Genomic DNA, 19,593 nt, shown 5'->3' on the forward strand with positions numbered 1-19,593 from the left:
GCGTGGTAAAGCAGTTGAATGGGCGTGACCGACACAATTGAGGGAGGGTACTAAATCATGAGAACTAGAATCCTGCGCTTAAGAAATTCACGAATTCACGTTCAAAGAAAGATAATAAAATAGTAAAAAACTACATGAGACCTGTGCACATCACTGTCAGGAAGAGACACAAAGTAGCGGGAAACAGCATTTTTTTTATTTTGTAAAGGCATGAATGGAAAAGACATATGCATGGTAAAGGTTTTAGAGGTGAGGAGTTCATATATATATATATATATTTATATATATATATATATATATATATGGAGGTTTTAGGGGTTAGGGTAGGTATAGGTTTTTGGGTGGTAAGGGTATTTTTAAGGTTTAGGGTGGGTATGGGTTTTTGGGTGGTAAGAGTATTTTTGCAGTTTAGGGTGGATATGGGTTTTTGGGTGGTAAGAAGTATGTATTAGGGTTTAGGGTGGGTATGGGTTTTTGGGTTGCAAAGGTATTTTTAGGCTTTAGAGTGGGTATGGATTTTTGGGTGATAAGGTGTTTATAGGGGGTACGGGTTTTTATGTGGTAACAGCTTTTTTAGGGAGCGATGGGATTTTTGGGTGGCAAGGTATTATATATGCATATATATATCAGAAGAGAGTACTCTGGGTAGATCCCAAGTTTAGGTGCAGAGCAGCTCCAGTAAGGAGCACCCAGCAACACCAGCGACACTCTAGATTTGCTCACTTCAAATGTCTGGTTTTCTAACAAAGTTTTTAAGCATAGGATTGGCACAGTGACATCCATACCGAGCTAGAAAAAAATACCACCCAAGCCAACCAGGAATGAGCAAAAGCAACCCCTGTCACATGTTTCAAAGTAATTACATCTCTTCAGAGTTTTAGCTTTGTCCAGACACAAGGGAGCACCCTACATCAGTCAAAACAAAACCCTTTCAGTGTTAGTGACAAATTATGCAAAACATCACTGCTGTAATGACATCGAAACACATGTGAAGGGTTGCTTTTGCTCATTTCAGGTTGGCTTAGATGGTATTTTACCAGTCCAAAGCTGTAATACTGTGCCTGTAGTGGTGAAAGGCTTTTGTAATTTTACAGCTTAGCAAGGATGGCACTGCGCCAATCCTATACTTAAAGAGTTTGCTGTACAAATGCCAAAAGACTTTATCCCTTTATAGCTTGGTGCGGATGCCACTGTGCCAATCCTATGCTTAAAACCTTTGCTAGAAAAACAGACACTTGAGGTGAGCAAATCTAGAGTGTTGCTGGTGTTGCAGGGTGCTCCTTAGTGGAGCTGCTCTCCACAACAGCATAACATCTCTCCTCACAATATGAGACTGGCTGACATTATGGATTGTGTTGAATTACTTCGGTCTGTAAAGACCACTTTGATTCAATTGTGGTTTTTCCCCTCCCTTGTTTCTCTTTGCATATATTCTTAACTAGGCTTCTGTAATTGAATCAGAAATACAAACAAAGATTCAGAACTGAAAAAAATGCACCTGCTCCTTTTTGAATCAAATTCATTCAATCATTCACTTCTGAATACAGTCCTTCAAAGGACTAATATGCAAGCGTACTATTATTACTCAAATGAATTATGACCAATTTAGCCCGCATTCGAGACACAGTAACTGGAACTATGCTTAATTTTCAACATTTTTAGTTTATGGCTGTTTGTCATGACACCCAGAGATAATCTTTGTACCTTTTTTCCCCTTTTTATAGGGGTTTTCGTGATTAGTCAGAATTCTCCTAGTCTTAGTGTCATGGCCAGTGTAACAGATATTTTGAAATATATCTGCCAGGGACTGATTGAATGCTTTACAGAAAATGGAAGGGGTAAAGGGAAAATACACCGCCTTGTTAAAAATGTACAATGTTTATCACCAAAAAAACATTTCATTGGAATCCCTACCTACGGATTTATTTATTAATAAAAATTGTCTTGGAAATATTTTTTTGCCATAGGCGAGCAAATTATTGTCTTTTGTAACACTCCAGGAGGTAGTCCTCAAATCTTTTGTCTATCATTGTTTTTCTGGACTATGTTTTCTAAATGTATTTCTCAGTCTCGGCAGGTTCTAGTGTAAGTGTTTTAAAAATATCAGGCGTAGGGAATCATATTGCAGCACATAAGTGTTTTTATTAGCTGCAATTTCTGTAATCAAAATAAGCATGCATAGATATTAAAAACAATTCTAATAAGTATTTCATATTTTTTTGCTTTGCTGATTGCAAGTAAGATCTTGTTGCATGTGTTCCTTGTGAAACAGAATTATGACATGGTGACACTTGTGCTGCAGTTGTCAGATAACAGAAAACTGTAATTGCTCCGTCCATCCAGCCAATTACATCAAGATGCAAATGTGTAAGATGCGGCATTTTGTGAAACTTCATTGATGTTTTTAAATACAATATTTTTATTCACAAAATTTGGGGGGCTTTCTTTGAGCACATCTGCCGAACCAGCTTCCACTGAACCCCTCTGTCCTGGTGGCTTTTGTCTTAGATAGGGGGATCACGTCAGTGTTTATGCACACTAACTGATTAGTGACCTGTGCTTCAGTTTGTGATTTAACTGGTGTACTTCTCAGTGACATCACAAAAATGCCCCTTTACAGATCGTTGTGAAAACCTCTGCCTCATTTATATGTATAAGGGAGAAGACATCTTGTGACCGCTTGGGAATGGATGCAAATAAAGGCATGGAGGCCTGCAAGGGACAATAGACCTTCGTTCTTGCATTCATATTTCCTGCATGACATTTTCTGTTTTTAACTGTAGCCTTCGGTCGGTCCGATGCATACAAGTCTGGAAGCCACCATCAGTATAGTGGAAACTGACCCATTTTGCAAATCAGATACCATCCCCTGACAGGTGCTGGTATCCTACAGTTGAGGTTGCAAACTACTGATACATTTTACTCTGAATCACAGTTCGTAGAAGGATGCCCCTCTCAAACTAAGCCCCCTCTTCTTTGCCATTCATAATGTGCCTCAAAAACTACTGACCGGGTGGGAAAGATTTTCCAATTAGTAATCTTGTTTTTAGAACATTGTCAAACACTCTTTTGCTGTTGTTAAGTTTGTAATTTTGTGTGTCGATTGCAGACGTTGTGACTGAAAAATAGTTTGACATTCGAGTAGGGTTGCCACCTTTGAAGAGAAAAATGCTAGTATTTTTGTTGTTTACGTTTCTGCAAATTCTGGAATACTAAGTTCAACTTTAGACAAAAGCGTATGTATTTATTTGTAACTTGATTTTTCTGTCTTTGTTTGCTGTAATTATTAGTGATGCACCATTAACATAGCTCTAAATCACATTTAAAATGCTTTCTATTTATAGTTGCTGTTTGAAGTATGCAAAGATGAAGGCTAAAAATACTGACTTTTTTCAGTTTTGCAAATTTTAGTACCGGTAGTGTTGGTAGAAAACCGGTCAGGTGGCAACCCTATACATGAGGCATTGAGTGAGAAAACTTAAAAGGGCAACATGCCTTCACATATGTTTGCTGGGAAGAAGGTGTGGATTATGCTGGCTAAGGTCTTGCATAAGCAGGTGAACTTTGAAGGAATTAATTAACAAATGAATTAATGCATCTATTAGATAGATGCACACTACCGTGAGGTCATAGGACTACTAAGCATCTGGCCAGTTTGTTTAATAGGCCACTCGCTGACATAACGATAGATCATTTCCGTTAAATGCATGCTGTTTCTGACTGTGTCAGAGTGTTCCATTGAGTGACATTGGCATCTTGTACTTGCATGTTAAATAGCTAAGATCAGACACTCCAAGATTTCCCGAAATTACAAACCAGATGTCATGTAAAAACCTTAGGGCCAGATGTAGGTAGGTATGTGATTGCGACTTGCAATTTGCGAATCATAGCGACTCGCAAATTGCAACTCGCAATCCGAGATGCAGAAAGGTGTCTCAGACACCTTCTGCGACTCGCTATGGGGTCGCAAAGACCCACCTCATGAATATTCATGAGGCGGGTCGCAGTTTGCGACCCCATAGTGAGTCAAAGCACTCACGGGGATGGTGGCCTGCTGGAGACAGCAGACCACCATGTCCGTGACTGCTTTTTTAATAAAGCAGTATTTTTTTTCTCTTTGGAGCCCGTTTTCCTTAAAGGAAAACGAGCTGCAAAAAGAAAAAATTCCGAAACCATTTGGTTTCGTTTTTTTCAGAGTAGGCAGTGGTCCATAGTACCACTGCCTGCTCTGAAAAACTATTTTTGTGGGCATTCACAAAGGGGAAGGGGTCCCATAGGGACCCCTTCCCTTTTGCGAATGAGTTACCATCCACTTCAAGTGGATGGTAACTGCGAGTTGGTTTGCGACCGCTTTCGCGGTCACAAAGCAACTCTACATCGGGATGCGGTCGCAAATAGGAAGGGAACACCCCTTCCTATTTGCGAGTCGGAATCACATTTTGCGAGTCGGTACCGACTCGCAAAATGTGATTCTGCATCGCGTTCAGCCTTTTGCGCCTCGCAAACTGCGTTTTTCGCCATTTGTGAGGCGCAAAAGGCTTCTTACATCTGGCCCTAAATGCTTAGCTTTACTGCATTTATGGAGGCCTTCCATCCGAATGCACTTGTGATCTGAAAACTTAGGAATTTCTGTTGGTTTGGCAAACGTGAGTGAAATTCACGCTTTTACAGTTCGTGAAATTGGTCTCTTCTAATAGGGTCCTCGCACGGAGATTTTGAAATCATTGAAAAGAACCACACATGACCTTTCCCTATGACCATGATTGTTTCATGCATATAAAAGCACAGATTATTTTCTACATAGCAATTCAATATCTCCCTCTGACAGGATAAGATTAAAAATCCTCAATAATGATTTAGAGGCTCCTCAAGTGAAAGTAGATAAAAGAATTGTAATTTCTTCAGATAATGGTCCATCCACTGTTTGGCGGGATGTTTTGGTTGCTTCAGAGGGCGCTCACAGTTGCCAGATAAACAGTTTTTCACTTTCCCTATCAAAATGTAGCAGTCAGTAGATCATCTTAAGCAAGAAAAGAGGAGCTCTATTTAATTTTGTATTTCTTGCATTAGTTTTACTGGCGCTGCTAGACTCAACTTAAGGATAATAGTGCACAGATTGCGTTTTTTTTAGGTCTTGCATACAGATGGCTATAGCTGCCCGTTCTTGAACACGTGTTATGGAAAATTCAGTATATACAGTGGCTTTTAGTCAGCACTTTCCTCATGCATTGATTGGTTTTCTCTTTTGTCTAGTTTCTCTGCTCCTATTGCATTGGCTTTCCTCTCCATTCTTGTATTTGTTCCACTCATTTCTATCTCTCTTTGTTTCGGTTGGATGGCATGCATCCTTCCATTGCTGATACCAGATCTTGATTTGTAGTAGATATGAGGAACTATTTTCTCTCCCTCTCCCCACTCTCACTTTTCCTACCCCTAAATACTCTTTCAATAATAAACAAGCATTTGAAATACAGTGGGTCTTGTGTTTGCTCGAGTTTAAGATATTGTTGTTGTAAATTCCTAACTGGACGTTTCGTGCCACATAAATTGAAATTGAAAAGTACAGTAGTTGACATAAGCAAGCCGATTCAAAGCGCCACTCCCGCCATGAGCATGAACACGAAGGAGAGACACAAAAAGAAAAAGAAGTTTGCTCACAGTCAAACGTATCAGCAAACGTGCAATTATCGATGTAACAGGGTCGGTGTCCAATGCGGTAACAAAACCACCCCAAGGAGGGACAAACGTAAAGCATTTACCAATGATAACAAAAGATTTTTGAAAGGCAAGCCCACAAATGAGTGAAAGTGATGGGCGTGCAGAGGGCGTGGTTAAAAGCCCACAAGACTTACAAGAGGCCAAAGCGCTTGCACGCTCGACCTAAAAAACTGGCTTTCAGTGACCATTTGTCCTCTTGTCACCTCACACTCTTGAGTGCCTGCTGCTACTGCACTGGCAGGTAGGCATCTTATAATAGTTTTATAACCATTCCGAGGTTGTTACCCCAATGTGTGTGCACATGCATGTGCTGAGACGATTTTGAATGCTTTTTCTCTTGTTTTCTTGAACTATGATGACATTCAAACATGGCTGCTGCATGTTTACAGTGTTCCCCAATGCACAGTGGCCACCTTTGAAAGGCTTTATTTACACAAAAGAAAATCTTCACAAAGATTGCAGCCATTCACACACTCTTGTGGTGGCTAGTTGTGAGTACATTTTCTTTACACATAAGAAACACCTTTCAAAGATAGGGTCGTGCATGCATGTGCGCATGTGGCAGCCTTTCTTGATAGGTTTTCTTTAAAGAAAAGATAATTCATTCAAATAGGGTGGATGCATATGCACACACTCTCGTAGTGGCCCGGTATAAGCTTAAGGAAAAGCCTTAAAAAATGGCCTTTGTGCATGTGTGTGCCACATTCCTGCCTTATTTGACTGGTTTTGTTTAGATAAGAGAAAATGCTTTCAAATGTGGCCACTACACATGCCAGTACACTAGTGGCAACTGTCTTTGAATGAATTCTCTTAATGATGAGAAACAATATTAAAAAATGACAACTGTGCAGGCATGGATGGTGGCCAATTTTAAATGCTTTTTTAAAAATGAATTATGGAAAGATGGCTGATGTGCTTGTTTGTGCATGCACAGCGGCCATCTTAGAGCAAAAACAAGCTGGTAGGTTTCATAGGTGGGACCTATTGACTTTCCAAGTTTGTTCTTAAGTTCTTCTACTGTTTCAGTGGCTTCAAAATATACAATTAAAAATGAGACAATAGCCTTTCACACTCCATTTCATCATAAGATTCATTTTACTCACTGATCCATGAGTAAAATATTTTAACAAGCGCCACTTTTAATTTCCAAATTCTGAAGTATTTGAAACAGTGTTTTGAGTAAGTAAAGTCCTATAGCAAATTCGACTGAATAAAAGCACACTCTGAACAGGCATTTGTGAGACTCGGTCACTGTGTGCCATTTTTAAATATTCCCAAATTTCGCTTGCATTTTTTTTATCTCTCACTCTGCCTTGTATGACCCGAAGGAAGTTCAATTATATAGTGAGAGTTGACCTATGAGTTTCTCTTTTGTTTTGTTTCTGAACAGGTTGACCAGGGTGACAGTCCTTCATGAATATGTTGGTTGCAGGACATATGAAGTGCTTCCTTCTGCATCTGTCAGAGACATCAAGGAGTTAATTTACATAGACACTGATTTTCCAGTGGCTGAGCAACAATTGTACCATAACAGGAAAGAGGTACGTAATTATCTGAAGCAGTTTGTGTATTTATAGGTGATTCCAGTAGATGCAGTGCATGGAATTAGCACTGAACTACCTTTGCTTCCTACAAAGCATAGCTCAGGCATATTGGTGGTGAATGGAAAATGTCAGGTATTAATTTGTATAGCCAGAGATGAGCACTTTATGTGGCAACATGGATACGTTTGGATGTCCATGATCCAAATTTTGCATATTTTTTATTCAAGAGTAAACATAAGATTAATAAATTTAAGATTGTAGAGCGACAGATGCGCCGTGGCAATCAGCCCACGACAGCCACAATGGAATGTCTGATCACAGAAAGAAACTGTTAGAAAAATAATGCTACTACGCAAACTAAACTGAAAGAATCTGGTGATCACTGTGTGGCTGGCTCAAGCTCGGTAGCAGCTCATCTGCCTGTCTCTAGTTCCATTTCCTTCCTTCACCAGTACTTTTTCAAAACATATCTGTAAGAAACTGGCTCTAGTTGGCAGAGGTACGCACCCTGCCCAAGTAGGGACCACAATCTTAGTCAGGGTAAGTCACTACACAACCTAACTTATCCTGTGCTCACAATCCAATAGCTTGGCACAGAGCAGGCAAGCTTAATTTAGAAGGCAATGTGTAAAGTGTTATTACAATAACTCACACAGTAACACAGTGAAAACACCACAAAAGTACTACTAATTTAGGAAAAGAGATATTATGTATCTGAATAAAATAAGACCAAAACAACAATAATCCAATATGCACAAGTCAAGATATCGCTTTTTAGAGATTTAAGTAAGTCTTAATCCATTGGAATCAATGGACGTATCTCCTTAGCACAAATTACCTGGAATGTGTAAAAAATAAAGACACTGCAGGCCACAGAGGAGATGAGGCGTCAGAAAGTAAAGCAATGCGTCGATTTTTCCAGTGCAGCGGAGATGATGCGTTGATTCGTTCCTTGCTGGAGAGGTGATGCGTCAATTTCTGGCCACGCAGCCTTGGTTCCTTACTGCAGTGCGGGGTTTGATGACAAATTGACACCCAGGGACGATACATGCAAAATCCAAATGCGCTGTAATGATGAAACAGGCGCTGTGTCAGTTCTGCAGGCGCTCTGTCGGGTTTATAGCCACGAGACAGCCGCTGCAAGGATTCTGCAGGAGTTGCATCAGTTTTTCCAGCACTGTGGATTTTGTCTCTCAAGTGAAGTCTTTCATGGCCCTGAAACTTCTTAACAGGAGGCAAGCTGACAAGCCCTGGGAGATCACATGTGGGGGCGGGGAGGCAAAGTCCTTCCAGCAGAGTCAGGGAGTAGCAAGCAGCAGCACAACCAGCAGGTGAGAAGTCATTCCAGAAAAGCAGTCTAGATGAGTCCTTTCAGCAACACTGCAGTCCATCTGACAGAGTCCAGTTGTAGGTCCAGAAGTGTCTGATTTTAGGGGGCACAGGCACAGTATATGTACCCAGATGTGCCTTTGAAGTGGAGGAGACTTCAAAGAGCGGTTTTGAGGTGCACCATTCTCCCTTTCAACCCTGTCCTGTCTGCCAAGAGATCTGTAGGGAATTATCAGTCCTTTGTGTGGGGTCGAGTCACTACCCTTTGAAATGTAATTGAGAGCTCCCCCACCCTTCCAGCCCAAGAAGACCCCTCAGTAAGCAGATGAATGCAGATGCAGCTGAGTGTCCTGTGTTTGTGGCTGTCTGGGTGGAAAGCACAAGGGAAGCTGTCAACCAGGACACACCAGACATGGATTGGAGACAGGCTTTAAGGCACAGAGAGCAGAAAGTGCAGAGAATGCCTACTTTCTAAAAGTAATCCCCACATAATAACACAGTAAAAGCACCACAAAAGAGTCTCTACACAGTTTTAGAAACATAATTGATATTTATCTGGTTTGAAGTAGAGCAATACGACAAAAATCCAATTAATAGTGTTAACAATGTGCAATTTAGGAAAAGTATGGTCACTACAGTGCTAGCAAATAATGAACAATTCTTCTTCATACTTGGATTGCCACTTCCATGGTAAGGTCACTGTGGTGTTGTTTGAAGTCATTTATCAGGTTAGTTATAAAGTTTTGTGGAGATTCTCCCCCCTGCACGTCAGGTTGTAATACCAAGTTGTGGGGCCAATATGGCCACAGGTTGAAAGGCGGTGGACTGGCAGGTACTACCTCTTATGCCCCTCAGCACCTGGTCTAAGTCAGCACAAGCAGCGTCGAGCACTGTGTCTTGCAGGACAGCGTCAGGCACTGGGTCCTGAGTCTGAGTTTTAGGGGGCTTTCAGACCATGACAGCCTCAATCTTGCCTTGGAGGGGCTGCATCTTACCCCTGCCCATCAGGTGTCCCAAGTCCACCACTGACCGTTGCCCTATCTGGCACTTACTGGCCTTGTTATCCAGGCCTGCCTGTTGCAAGGCCTGAAGCACTTCCCTGAGGTGGTAAAGGCGGTCATCCCAGCTGCAACAGAAGACAGCTATGTCATCCAGGTAGGCAGCAGGGAAGGCTTCCAACCCAGCGAGTACCTTGTTTACTAGCCTCTGGAAGGTAGCAGGAGCGTTTTTTAGACCAAAGGGCATCACCCTGAATTGGTAGTGGCACTATGGGGTGGAGAAGGCTGACCTCTCCTTGTCTCCATCAGTTAGGGTGATCTGCCAGTACCCGGAGGTGAGATCAAAGGTACTTAAGTGCTTGGCACCCCCTATTCTGTCAATCAGCTCTTAAGCCTGGGTGGTGGGATGAGGATCATTTTTGGTTACAGAGTTTAGCCCTCTGTAATCCACACAGAACCTTAGTTCAGGTGTGGTGCCCGGTGGGGGAGCTTTTGATACCAGACCCACAGGGTTGCACCAGGGCCTAGTGGAGGGTTATTTCAAACCCAAATCTAGCATCTTAGTGACCTCACTCTTGATGCTGGTCCTCACCTCATCTGACAACCTGTAAGACTTGTGCTTGGCAGGGAGGTTGTCTCCGGTGTTCACATCATGGGTACACATGTGGGTAATCCCAGAAGTAAGGGAGAAAAGAGAGGACAACTGTTTCATTACTTGGCGACAGTCCCTCTGCTGTTCAAGAGTAAAGGTGGGGGAAAGAATCACTCCTTCTACAGACTCAACCTTCTCCTTGGAGGTTAAGAGATCAGGTAGAGATTCACTCTCTTCCTCATCAGCTCCATCAGTCACCACCAACATGGTGACCTCAGACCTTTCAATATGGGGTTTGAGACGATTGATATGCAGCACCCTGTGGGGTTGCCTAGGGGTCGTACAGTCCACCACATAGGCGACCTTACCATTCCACTCAACCACCTTGTGGGGCCCGGTCCAGCGATCCTGGAGGGGCCCGGCCTCCACAGGCTCCATCACCCACAATTTCTGCCCATGCTGGAATTCCACAGTGGTGGAGTTTTGGTCGTTCAACTCCTTCATTACAGCCTGGCTGGCTTCTAAGATGTCAGAAGCTTGCTTCCACAACTTAGGCATTTGGCTACGGAAGGTTAGCATGTAGTTCACTACTTCCTGGGGAACTTTCGTGGGAGCTTACTCCCAGCCCTCCTTTACCAAGCTAAGAGGTCCCCTGACAGGGAGCCCATATAGAAGTTCGAAGGGGCTGAAGCCTATTCCCTTCTGTGGTACCTCCCTGTAGGCAAACAACACACATTGAAAGAGTATATCCCACTTTTGACTCAGGCCTTCAGGCAGACTTCTGATCATGCCTTTGAGGGTCTTGTTGAATCTCTCTGCAAGCCCATTGATTTGGGGGTGGTAAGGGGTGGAGAACATGTAGGTTATTCCGCACTCTTTCCACATGTACTGCATGTAAGCAGATATGAAGTTGTTGCCCCTGTTAGACACCACCTCATTGGGGAGCCCCACCCAGGTGAAAATCCCTATAAGGGTTCTTGTCACTACAGGTGCAGTGGTGGTCATCAGAGGTATGGCCTCTCGGTACCGTGTGGCATGATCCACCAGAACCAGGATGAACCTGTGACCAGAGGTGGTCTGGGGATCTATAGGCCCAACAGTGTTGATGCCCACCCTTTCAGAGGGGGTGCTGATGACTTGCAGTGGTTCCAGGGGAGCCTCCAGCTTCTGCTCTGTCTTCCCACTGGCCTGGCAGGTCACACAAATCCTACAGAACGTGTCTGAGGATCTCCTCCTCTTGGGCCAATAAAAGCCTTTCAAAGCTCTTGTCTTGGCCCTAGAGTCCTGCCAGGGCTATCTCGTGAGCCAGCATCAGTAGACAGGCCATGTAGCATTGGGGGACCACCAGGGCCCATGTTGTCCCATGCACAGGAGCTTTAGGTTCACTGTATAAGAGATTGTCCTCCCAGTAAATGTGATAGCTCCCAGAGGCATCACCTGCTGCTCAGGCTTCGTCTTTTGCCTCATGCTTCAAGGGTTGGACACTCCCTCTGTGCCCTACAGAACTCCTTGATGGGTCCTCCTTTCACCTGCCAGTCTGCATGGGTAGGTAAGTTGCCTAGGGAATCAGTGCCCTCCTCAGTGGACTCCGGGTTGGCCTCAGTGGGCACCCCATCCATCTCACTAGGGGTACATCCAGGGGATGGTTTACCACACCCTCGGCCTCTCCCTTTTTTAGCAGCTGGCTGGTTCATTGTTCCAGGCTCCAGTCCATCTTGACTCCCCTCCTGGGCAGCCATGGATCTTGTGGTAGCACAGATCCAGTCAGGTAACCCCAACATCTCCACATCAGCCTTGAGTTCTACCTCCTTCCTAGCAGAAGAATCTAGGTCATTACCCAACAAACAATCCACTGGCATGGCAGGGCTTACATCAACTTTCAGATGGCCTGAAACCCCTCCCCACTCAAATGGGACGTGGGCCACTGGATAAGGACCCTCCCAGTTGGGAACCACCACAACTTGGTGGAATGCATTGGGAATCACCTGCTCTGGAGACACCAGTTGACTCTTTACTATAGTCACACTGGCACCTGTGTCCCTCAGAACCTCAACACCTTGCTCATTGATGGTGACCCCTTGCCTATACTTGGTAGTATTTGATGGCATGGATCTTAGGAACCATCTCCTGGTCACCCAGGCACACTAGGATAACCCCACTAAAATCCCCCCATTAACCGGGACACACTCCTCCCCAGGCACTATGCTAGTCACCTGTGGGTTCTTAGCTCCAGTGGGAGGGTGTGCTCTTTTTTGACACTTGGGGCCCCCTTGTAGTGTCCGTATCTATAGTACTTGGTCGTTTTGGGCTGCTGACTTTTGTCAGGGTAGTTAGGTTTCTGATGGTAAAACTGGGAATATGAACTAGACCCTTTCCCTTCTGAATGGTTCTGGGGGCCTTTGAAGAATTCCTTCTTTTTTTGTCCCCCTCTCCCCTCTGGTGGGAGCCCTGACCACCCTTTTGAGAGCTTCTCCCAGATACCTTTGTGGACACTCTGTTACTGACCCAGGTGTCCGCCTCCACAGCACGCTTCCTGGGATCAGTCCGCTTGCTATCCACCAGGTGTTTGCATAGCTCTGTAAAACAACTATCAAACATGTGCTCCTTCAAAAACAAGTTGTACAGCCCATCAAAATCATTCACATTGTTTCCCTTCCCCCAGCCCTGCAGTGCCTTACAAGCATAATCTAGAAAATCTGCCCAGGTTTGTGTGTTGAGTTTGCAACTGGCCCTGATCTTTTGCCTGTATCTTTCAGATGTCAGACCAAAGGATGGCCTTCATTGCAGGATAGTAGGTCTGGTTCTCCCTCTCTAAAGTAAGAAGGGTATCCCTTGCCACTGTGGTATGTACTTATACAGATCATCGTCCTAGAATTCCTCTGGCACCCTGTGCGCACTTAAAGCTACTTCGTAGGTTGCCAACCACATATCTATGTCATCCCCCACACTAAAACTGGGTGCCACATTTTTTGGGAGGTAGACTCTGGACTCAGTTGCAGGTACTGCTGGTATGCTGCCACCATTTCCACTGCTGTAACTTACTTCCAGAGCTCTTAAGATCAGCTCTCTCCAACTGAGCTCGTGGGCTAATTTCCTCTCCCCAAGACCCAATTTTCTCTCCTTGCAGGCCTGCTCCAATCTAGCAAGCTCCAATCTGAGTTTTCTCTCCTCCCTCCTGTCTGCCAGCTCCTCCGGTGATAGTTTCCTGGATGAGACACTGCTCCATGGTCTGGAAAACCACTCTTGCTCCTGGCAAACTGTTGGACCTTTCTACAGGTGGTTCCCCTTCCTCCTGGAAATCCGAGATCAGGTCATCTTCCTCCTCAGGAATTTCTGTCTCCTCCTCTATGATGTCCTCCTCGGCATATTGGGCCTTTGCCCAGGCCCTCAAAGCCTTCTGTATGTCCACCTTCCTGTTGAAATCTCTTGTAGACACTTGAAAGTCCTTGCAGAAATCCTTTAGCTATTGCACAGTATAAGATTCCAACCTGGTCAGCTCAAAGTCAGCTACTACAGGTGCAGGTGCAGCTTCTCCAGAGCAAGACACTATTTAGCTGAAAAAATCCACAAGGGCAATTAGGGAGAATTGACAAAAAAAGCAAAGAGGAAAAATGCCAATTGGTAGAGGTCAGGCAAAAATAGGAAGAGTAGGTCTAACTATGGAGTTGTATTGTACATTGAGTCACTATGTGTTATTGCACAAATACAAGTCCTATTATCACCGTTGATAACCACTGTTAGAAATTGGGTCTCTGGTTGGCAGAGGTATTCACCCTGTCCAAGTAGGGACCACAGTCCTGGTCAGGGCAAGTCAATTACATTAGCTAACTTAACTTGTGCACACCCTCTGGTAGCTTGCAGAGCAGGCAGGCTTAACTTATAAGGCAATGCGTAAAGTATTTGTGCAATCCCCACATAATAGCACAGTAAAAGCACCACAAAAGAGTCTCCACGCAGATTGAGAAAAATAGTTGATATTTATCTGGTTTGAAGTATCGAATTAATAGTATTAAACGATGTGCAAAAGTACGGTCACCACAGTGCTGTCAAATAACAAATGATTCCACTTTATATATGGATTGCCACTTCCGTGGTAAGGTCACTACGGTGTTGTTTCAAGTCAGTTATCGGGTTAGTTAGAAAGTTTAGTGGAGGTTCTCCTTCCTGCAAATCTGGTTGTAAGACCAAGTTCTGGGGGTATTACGGCCACAGGTTAAAAGGGGGTTGGACCGGTAGGTACTACCTCATATGCCCACAACCCTCAGTACCTGCCTAAGTCAGCTTTGGCATCTTCGAGCGCTGTGTCTTGCAGGACAGCCTTGGGTCTTGAGTTGCTGCATCTTCTTGGGATGAGGCAGGAGCTGTGGGTGGGACTCGGGCAGTGCACAACAAGACGCATTGACGGAAACAAGTGCATAAGTTATGGTCGTGGGTCGCAGAGTGTGATCCTGCAAATCCTCATGATGGCTTAGCAGAAAGGGCAGAGCAGCCAAGCCCCTCTGGACACCCTGGGTTTCAGGGAGATGGTCCTTGAGTACTTGGAGTGCAGGGCAGAGATCAGCAGGCAACAGGGCAGAACAGCAGTTCCTGGGAACAGTCAGGTCTGGCAGAGCGAGGATCCTGGCACATATCAGTCTTTACTCCAGCAGAGTTTCCTTCAGTCCAGAAATGTACTGATTTGAGTGGGTCAAGGGTCCCAGTACATATACTGACAAGTGCCTTTGATGAAGGAGTGACTGAAAAAGAGTGTTTGTGAAGTGCACAGGTCCCTCTTTCAGGCCAGCCTTGGCAAAGGCAGGCCTGAGACATGGTTAAGGGGCTAATAATGTGGGTAGTACAATCAGTACAATCAGGGCTGCAGACCCACTAGTAGCATTTAATTTACAGGCCCTGGGCACATGTAGTGCTCTTTACTAGGTACGTACAAGTAAATTAAATATGCCAATTTGGGTATGAGCCAATGTTACCATGGTTCAGGGAGAGAACACCCATACAGTACCCTGCAGACGTGACCCACAAAATCCCCCCCTGCACTGGTGAGACAGTTTCCTACTGCCCTTGAATTTCAACCTGCACTCTTCTGGGGTGAAGCCATATCTATTGACAAGGGTCTTCTTCATAGTGGGATATCAAAGCCCGTGTCTCCCATCTATGGCCAGTAGGGCATCCCTCCCATCACCAGGTATATGCCTCCATAGGGCAGCCCCCCCCAATCCTCCTCAGGGGTCCTGTGTGCTACAAGGGTGACCTCATGCTTCTCAAACCACCTATGTCACCCTTCTCCCTAAAGTCAGGGACCAGATTACTGGGTGTGTTTACCTTTTCTTCGGCACTGGACATGGTAGTTTTGCGGCCACCAATGGACTCTACTTGCTTTGCTTTTAAGTCCAGTTCCTTTAGACTCAGTTCATGAGTCAACAAGATTTTTCTTTCTTCCAAGACTTTTTTAGCCTCAGCTCTCCTCTCCTCCGCCAGGGCTTTGTCAACCTCAGCTCTTCTCTTCTCTGTAGCCAGTTGGGCCAGCTGAGCCTCAGGTCCCCCTCAGCCTGTCTACTCTTCAATTCTTCAGGAGACAGAATGTGGGAGGAGACATGGCTTCCTGCAAATGATCCAACAGGGAACCCCCTCTCTGTGGGCTCCCCTCTCTCCTGTGGAGCTACTGCTAAGTCATTTCTATCCTCCTCCTCATTATCCTTCTCAGTGTCATCACCCCTTTGGTCCTCTGCTGCATCCTTCAGCCAACATGCTTCCTCAAAAGCATATAGGGCATCCTACAGGTCCTGCTTGGTGGACCACTTTTTCACAGCCAGCCCCCTACTCTTGCAGAACTTCCTCAGCCTAGCCTTGCTGAGGGATTCAACTGGGATAAGGTCCATCTCACTGTATTCTGCTGAGAAGTTGGAATCCATTTCTAATCCTTTAAAGTATCACATGTTCAACACAAGGAGTCCCAAGTTTATGAAGGAGAGGTAGGAATTGAATTAGGAAAAATGATCAACGGAGAGAAAAAAGAGAAAACAACTTGTAATGGTTTTTAGATGTGGATGGTAGTGTACACCAAGTCACTGTAAGGCACTGCATAAACACAAGTCTTATCCTCACCCTTGAACACCAATGTAGAACACCAATGTTAGAAATTGGGTCTCTAGTTGACAGAGGTATGCACCCTGTCCAAGTAGGGACCACAATCCTAGTCAGAGTGAGTCACAACACAGCCTAAATTATCCTGTGCTCACCCTTCAGTAGCTTGGCACAGAGCAGACAGAGCAAGTAAGTTACAGGGCAATGTGAAAAGTGTTTGTGCAATAACTCATACAGTAACACAGTGAAAACACACAAAAAGTACCCCACACTGATTTAGGAAAATGTATATTATTTATCTGAATCAAATACGACGAAAACAAGAAAAATCCAATATGCACAAGTCAAGATATCACTTTTTATAGATTTAAGTAAGTCTTAATCCACAGGAATCAATGGATGTATCTCTTTAGTACAAAGTACCTGAGATGTGTTAAAAATAAATACGCTGTGGACCTGAGAAGAGGTGAGGCATCAGAAAGTAAAGCGATGTGTTGATTTTTCAGGCATGGCGGAGGAAATGGGTCGATTCTTTCCTTGCAGGCAAGGTGGTGCGTTGTTTTCAGGGCACACAGCCTTGGTTCCTTACTGCAGTGCTGGGTCTGATGACAAAGTGGCACCCAGGGACGATGCGTGGAAAATCCACACACTCTGTGAGATGAAACAGGCGCTGCGTTGTTTCTGCATGCGCTACATCGTTTTTTCAGCCACAAGACAGCTGCTGCATTGATTCTGCAGCCGTTGCATCGAATTGTTTGGCACAGTGGATTTTCTCTCTTAGATGCAGTCTTTGATGGCCCTCAGACCTTTAAATAGGAGGCAGGCTGACAGGCCCTTGGAGATCACTTGTGGGTTGAAGGCAAAGCCCTTCAAGCAGAGTCAGGGAGAAGCAGGCAGCAGGGCAGCAAGCAGGATAACAGTCCTTCAGGAAAAAGTAGCCCAGATGAGTCCTTTGGGTAGCACTGCTGACAGAATCCAGTTGAAGGCCCAGAAGTGTCAGATTTTAGGGGGTCACAGACCCAGTATATGTACCCAAATGTGCCTTTGAAGTGGAGGAGACAGAAAGTGGTTTTAAAGTGCAACAGTTATCATTTTCACCTGGTGCTTTCTGCCTTGAGATCTGTGGGGTGTTTATCAGTCCTTTGTGCGGGGTCAAGCCACTACTCTTTGAAAGGTAATTGAGAGCCCTGCCACCCCTCCTGTCCAGGAAGTCCCATCAGTATGCAGATGAATTCAGATGCAGCTAAGTGTTCTGTGTTTATGGCTGTCTGGTTGAAATGCACACGGGGAGCTGTCAACCAGCACAGACCAAACATGGATTGGAGTTAGACTTTAAGGCACAGAGAGCAGTAAGTGCAGAGAAATGCCTGCCTTCGAAAAGTGGCATTTTTAAAATAGTAATGTTAAATCCAACTTTGCCAGTAAGCAGGATTTCTCACTGTTAGAAATGGGGTCTTTGGTTGGCAGTCAGGTTACCCCCTGTCCAAGCAAGGACCCTCACTCTAGTCAGGGGAAAGGAGAAACACCCTTAGTTAACCCCTGCTCACCCCCTTGGGAGATTGGCACAAGCAGGCAGGCTTAACTTCAGAGTCTAGGTGTCAAGTATTTGTACCAACACACGCAGTAACTCACTGGAAACACTACAAAATGACATGACACAGGTTTAGAAAAACAGGTAATATTTATCTAAACAAAACAAGACCTAAATGACCAAAATCCAACATACACCAGTCAAGTTATGATTTTTTAAAGAATAAGAGTCTTAAATCCTTAGAAAACAGTGAGAACACTGTGAGCGTAAAAAAAAAGTACCTGGGTTGCGTCAAAATAGCACCACCCAGGCGGATGTGCGTCAGAAAAGGCCAGCGATGAGTTGATTTCTCACTCGCAAGCGAGACTGTGCATTGTTCCACCTCTGGTCGGGTCGGCGTGCGTCGTTTTTTCTCTCTGCAGGTAAGCGATGCGTCGATCCGGACAGGCACCTCGTGTCCGGGCAGGCTTTGCGTTGTTTTTCCACGTCCAGCGAGGTTTGCATTGAAAATCCGGTTGCACGGTATCAGAAAACCACGCTATGTGGGGTTGCGACGTTAACAGCCTCCATCAGCGGGTGTTGCAATACTTTTCTCCAGCTGCGTTGCATCAATCTTCCAGCCGCGATGCAGGTGGAGCATAGATTTCAGCCGCGGAGCCGGCGGCGTGTCGTTTCTCAGTCGTGTCTCTGAAGGTGCATCGAAAATTTCCCCGCACGGCGTTATGTGCGTGGATTTTCAGTCTTTGTTTGGCAGTTTCACCTTTCAAGGGCCCAGGAACTGGATAGGGCACCACTTTGAAGGGCGGGAGTCTCAGCAGAGTGTCCAGGTGCTGGAAGGGGAAGTCTTTTAGGCCCTGAGACTTCAACAACTGGAGGCAAGCTCAGGTCAATCCCTTGGGTATTTCTTCACAAGCAGGAATGCACAACAAAGTCCAGTCTTTGTCCCCTTTCACAGGCAGAAGCAGCAACTGCAGGATAGCTCCACAAAGCACAGTCACAGGCAGAGCAGCACTTCGCCTCACCTCTTCAGCTCTTCTCCTTGGCAGAGGTTCCTCTTGAGTTCTAGAAGTGATCTAAGTTTTCAGGGATTTGGGTTCTCTTCTTATACCCATTTTGGCCTTTGAAGTAGGCCTACTTCAAAGGAAAGTCTCTCTTGTTTGTGAGATTCTGCATTGCCCAGGCCAGGCCCCAGACACACACCAGGGGGTTGAAGACTGCATTGTGTGAGGGCAGGCACAGCCCTTTCAAGTGTGAGTGACCACTCCTCCCCTCCCTCTTAGCACAGATGGCTCATCAGGATATGCAGGCTACACCCCAGCTCCCTTTGTGTCACTGTCTAGAGAGAGGTGCAAACAGCCCAACTGTCAAACTAACCCAGACAGGGAATTCACAAAAAGGCAGAGTCACAGAATGGTTTAAGCAAGAAAATGCATACTTTCTAAAAGTGGCATTTTCAAACACACAATCTCAAAATCAACTTTACTAAAAGATGTATTTTTAAATTGTGAGTTCAGAGTCCCCAAATTCCACATGCCCATCTGCTCCCAAAGGGAATCTACACTTTAATCATATTTAAAGGTAGCCCCCATGTTAACCTATGAGAGGGATAGGCCTTGCACAGTGAAAACCAAATTTGGCAGTATTTCACTGTCAGGACATATAAAACACATTAGTATATGTCCTACCTTAAACATACACTGCACCCTGCCCATGAGGCTACCTAGGGTCTCCTTGATGGGTGTCTACATGTAAGAAAAGGGAAGGTTTAGGCCTGGCAAGTGGGTACACTTGCCAAGTCGA

General features: G+C 44.9%; 1 protein-coding gene across 2 annotated transcripts in view; it reads left to right on the forward strand.

Annotated features, from left to right (window-relative positions):
• SACS (sacsin molecular chaperone) overlaps nt 1-19,593 on the forward strand; it is a 427,729-nt gene that overhangs the window by 154,183 nt on the left and 253,953 nt on the right. For both annotated transcript variants that reach the window (XM_069202245.1, XM_069202246.1), the window contains one exon: nt 7,109-7,259. In XM_069202245.1, coding sequence (XP_069058346.1) covers nt 7,109-7,259 — 151 coding nt within the window. The remainder of the gene's footprint in view (nt 1-7,108; nt 7,260-19,593) is intronic.

This window comes from Pleurodeles waltl, chromosome 8, assembly GCF_031143425.1.
Source record: "Pleurodeles waltl isolate 20211129_DDA chromosome 8, aPleWal1.hap1.20221129, whole genome shotgun sequence".
NCBI classification, from domain to species: Eukaryota; Metazoa; Chordata; class Amphibia; order Caudata; family Salamandridae; genus Pleurodeles; species Pleurodeles waltl.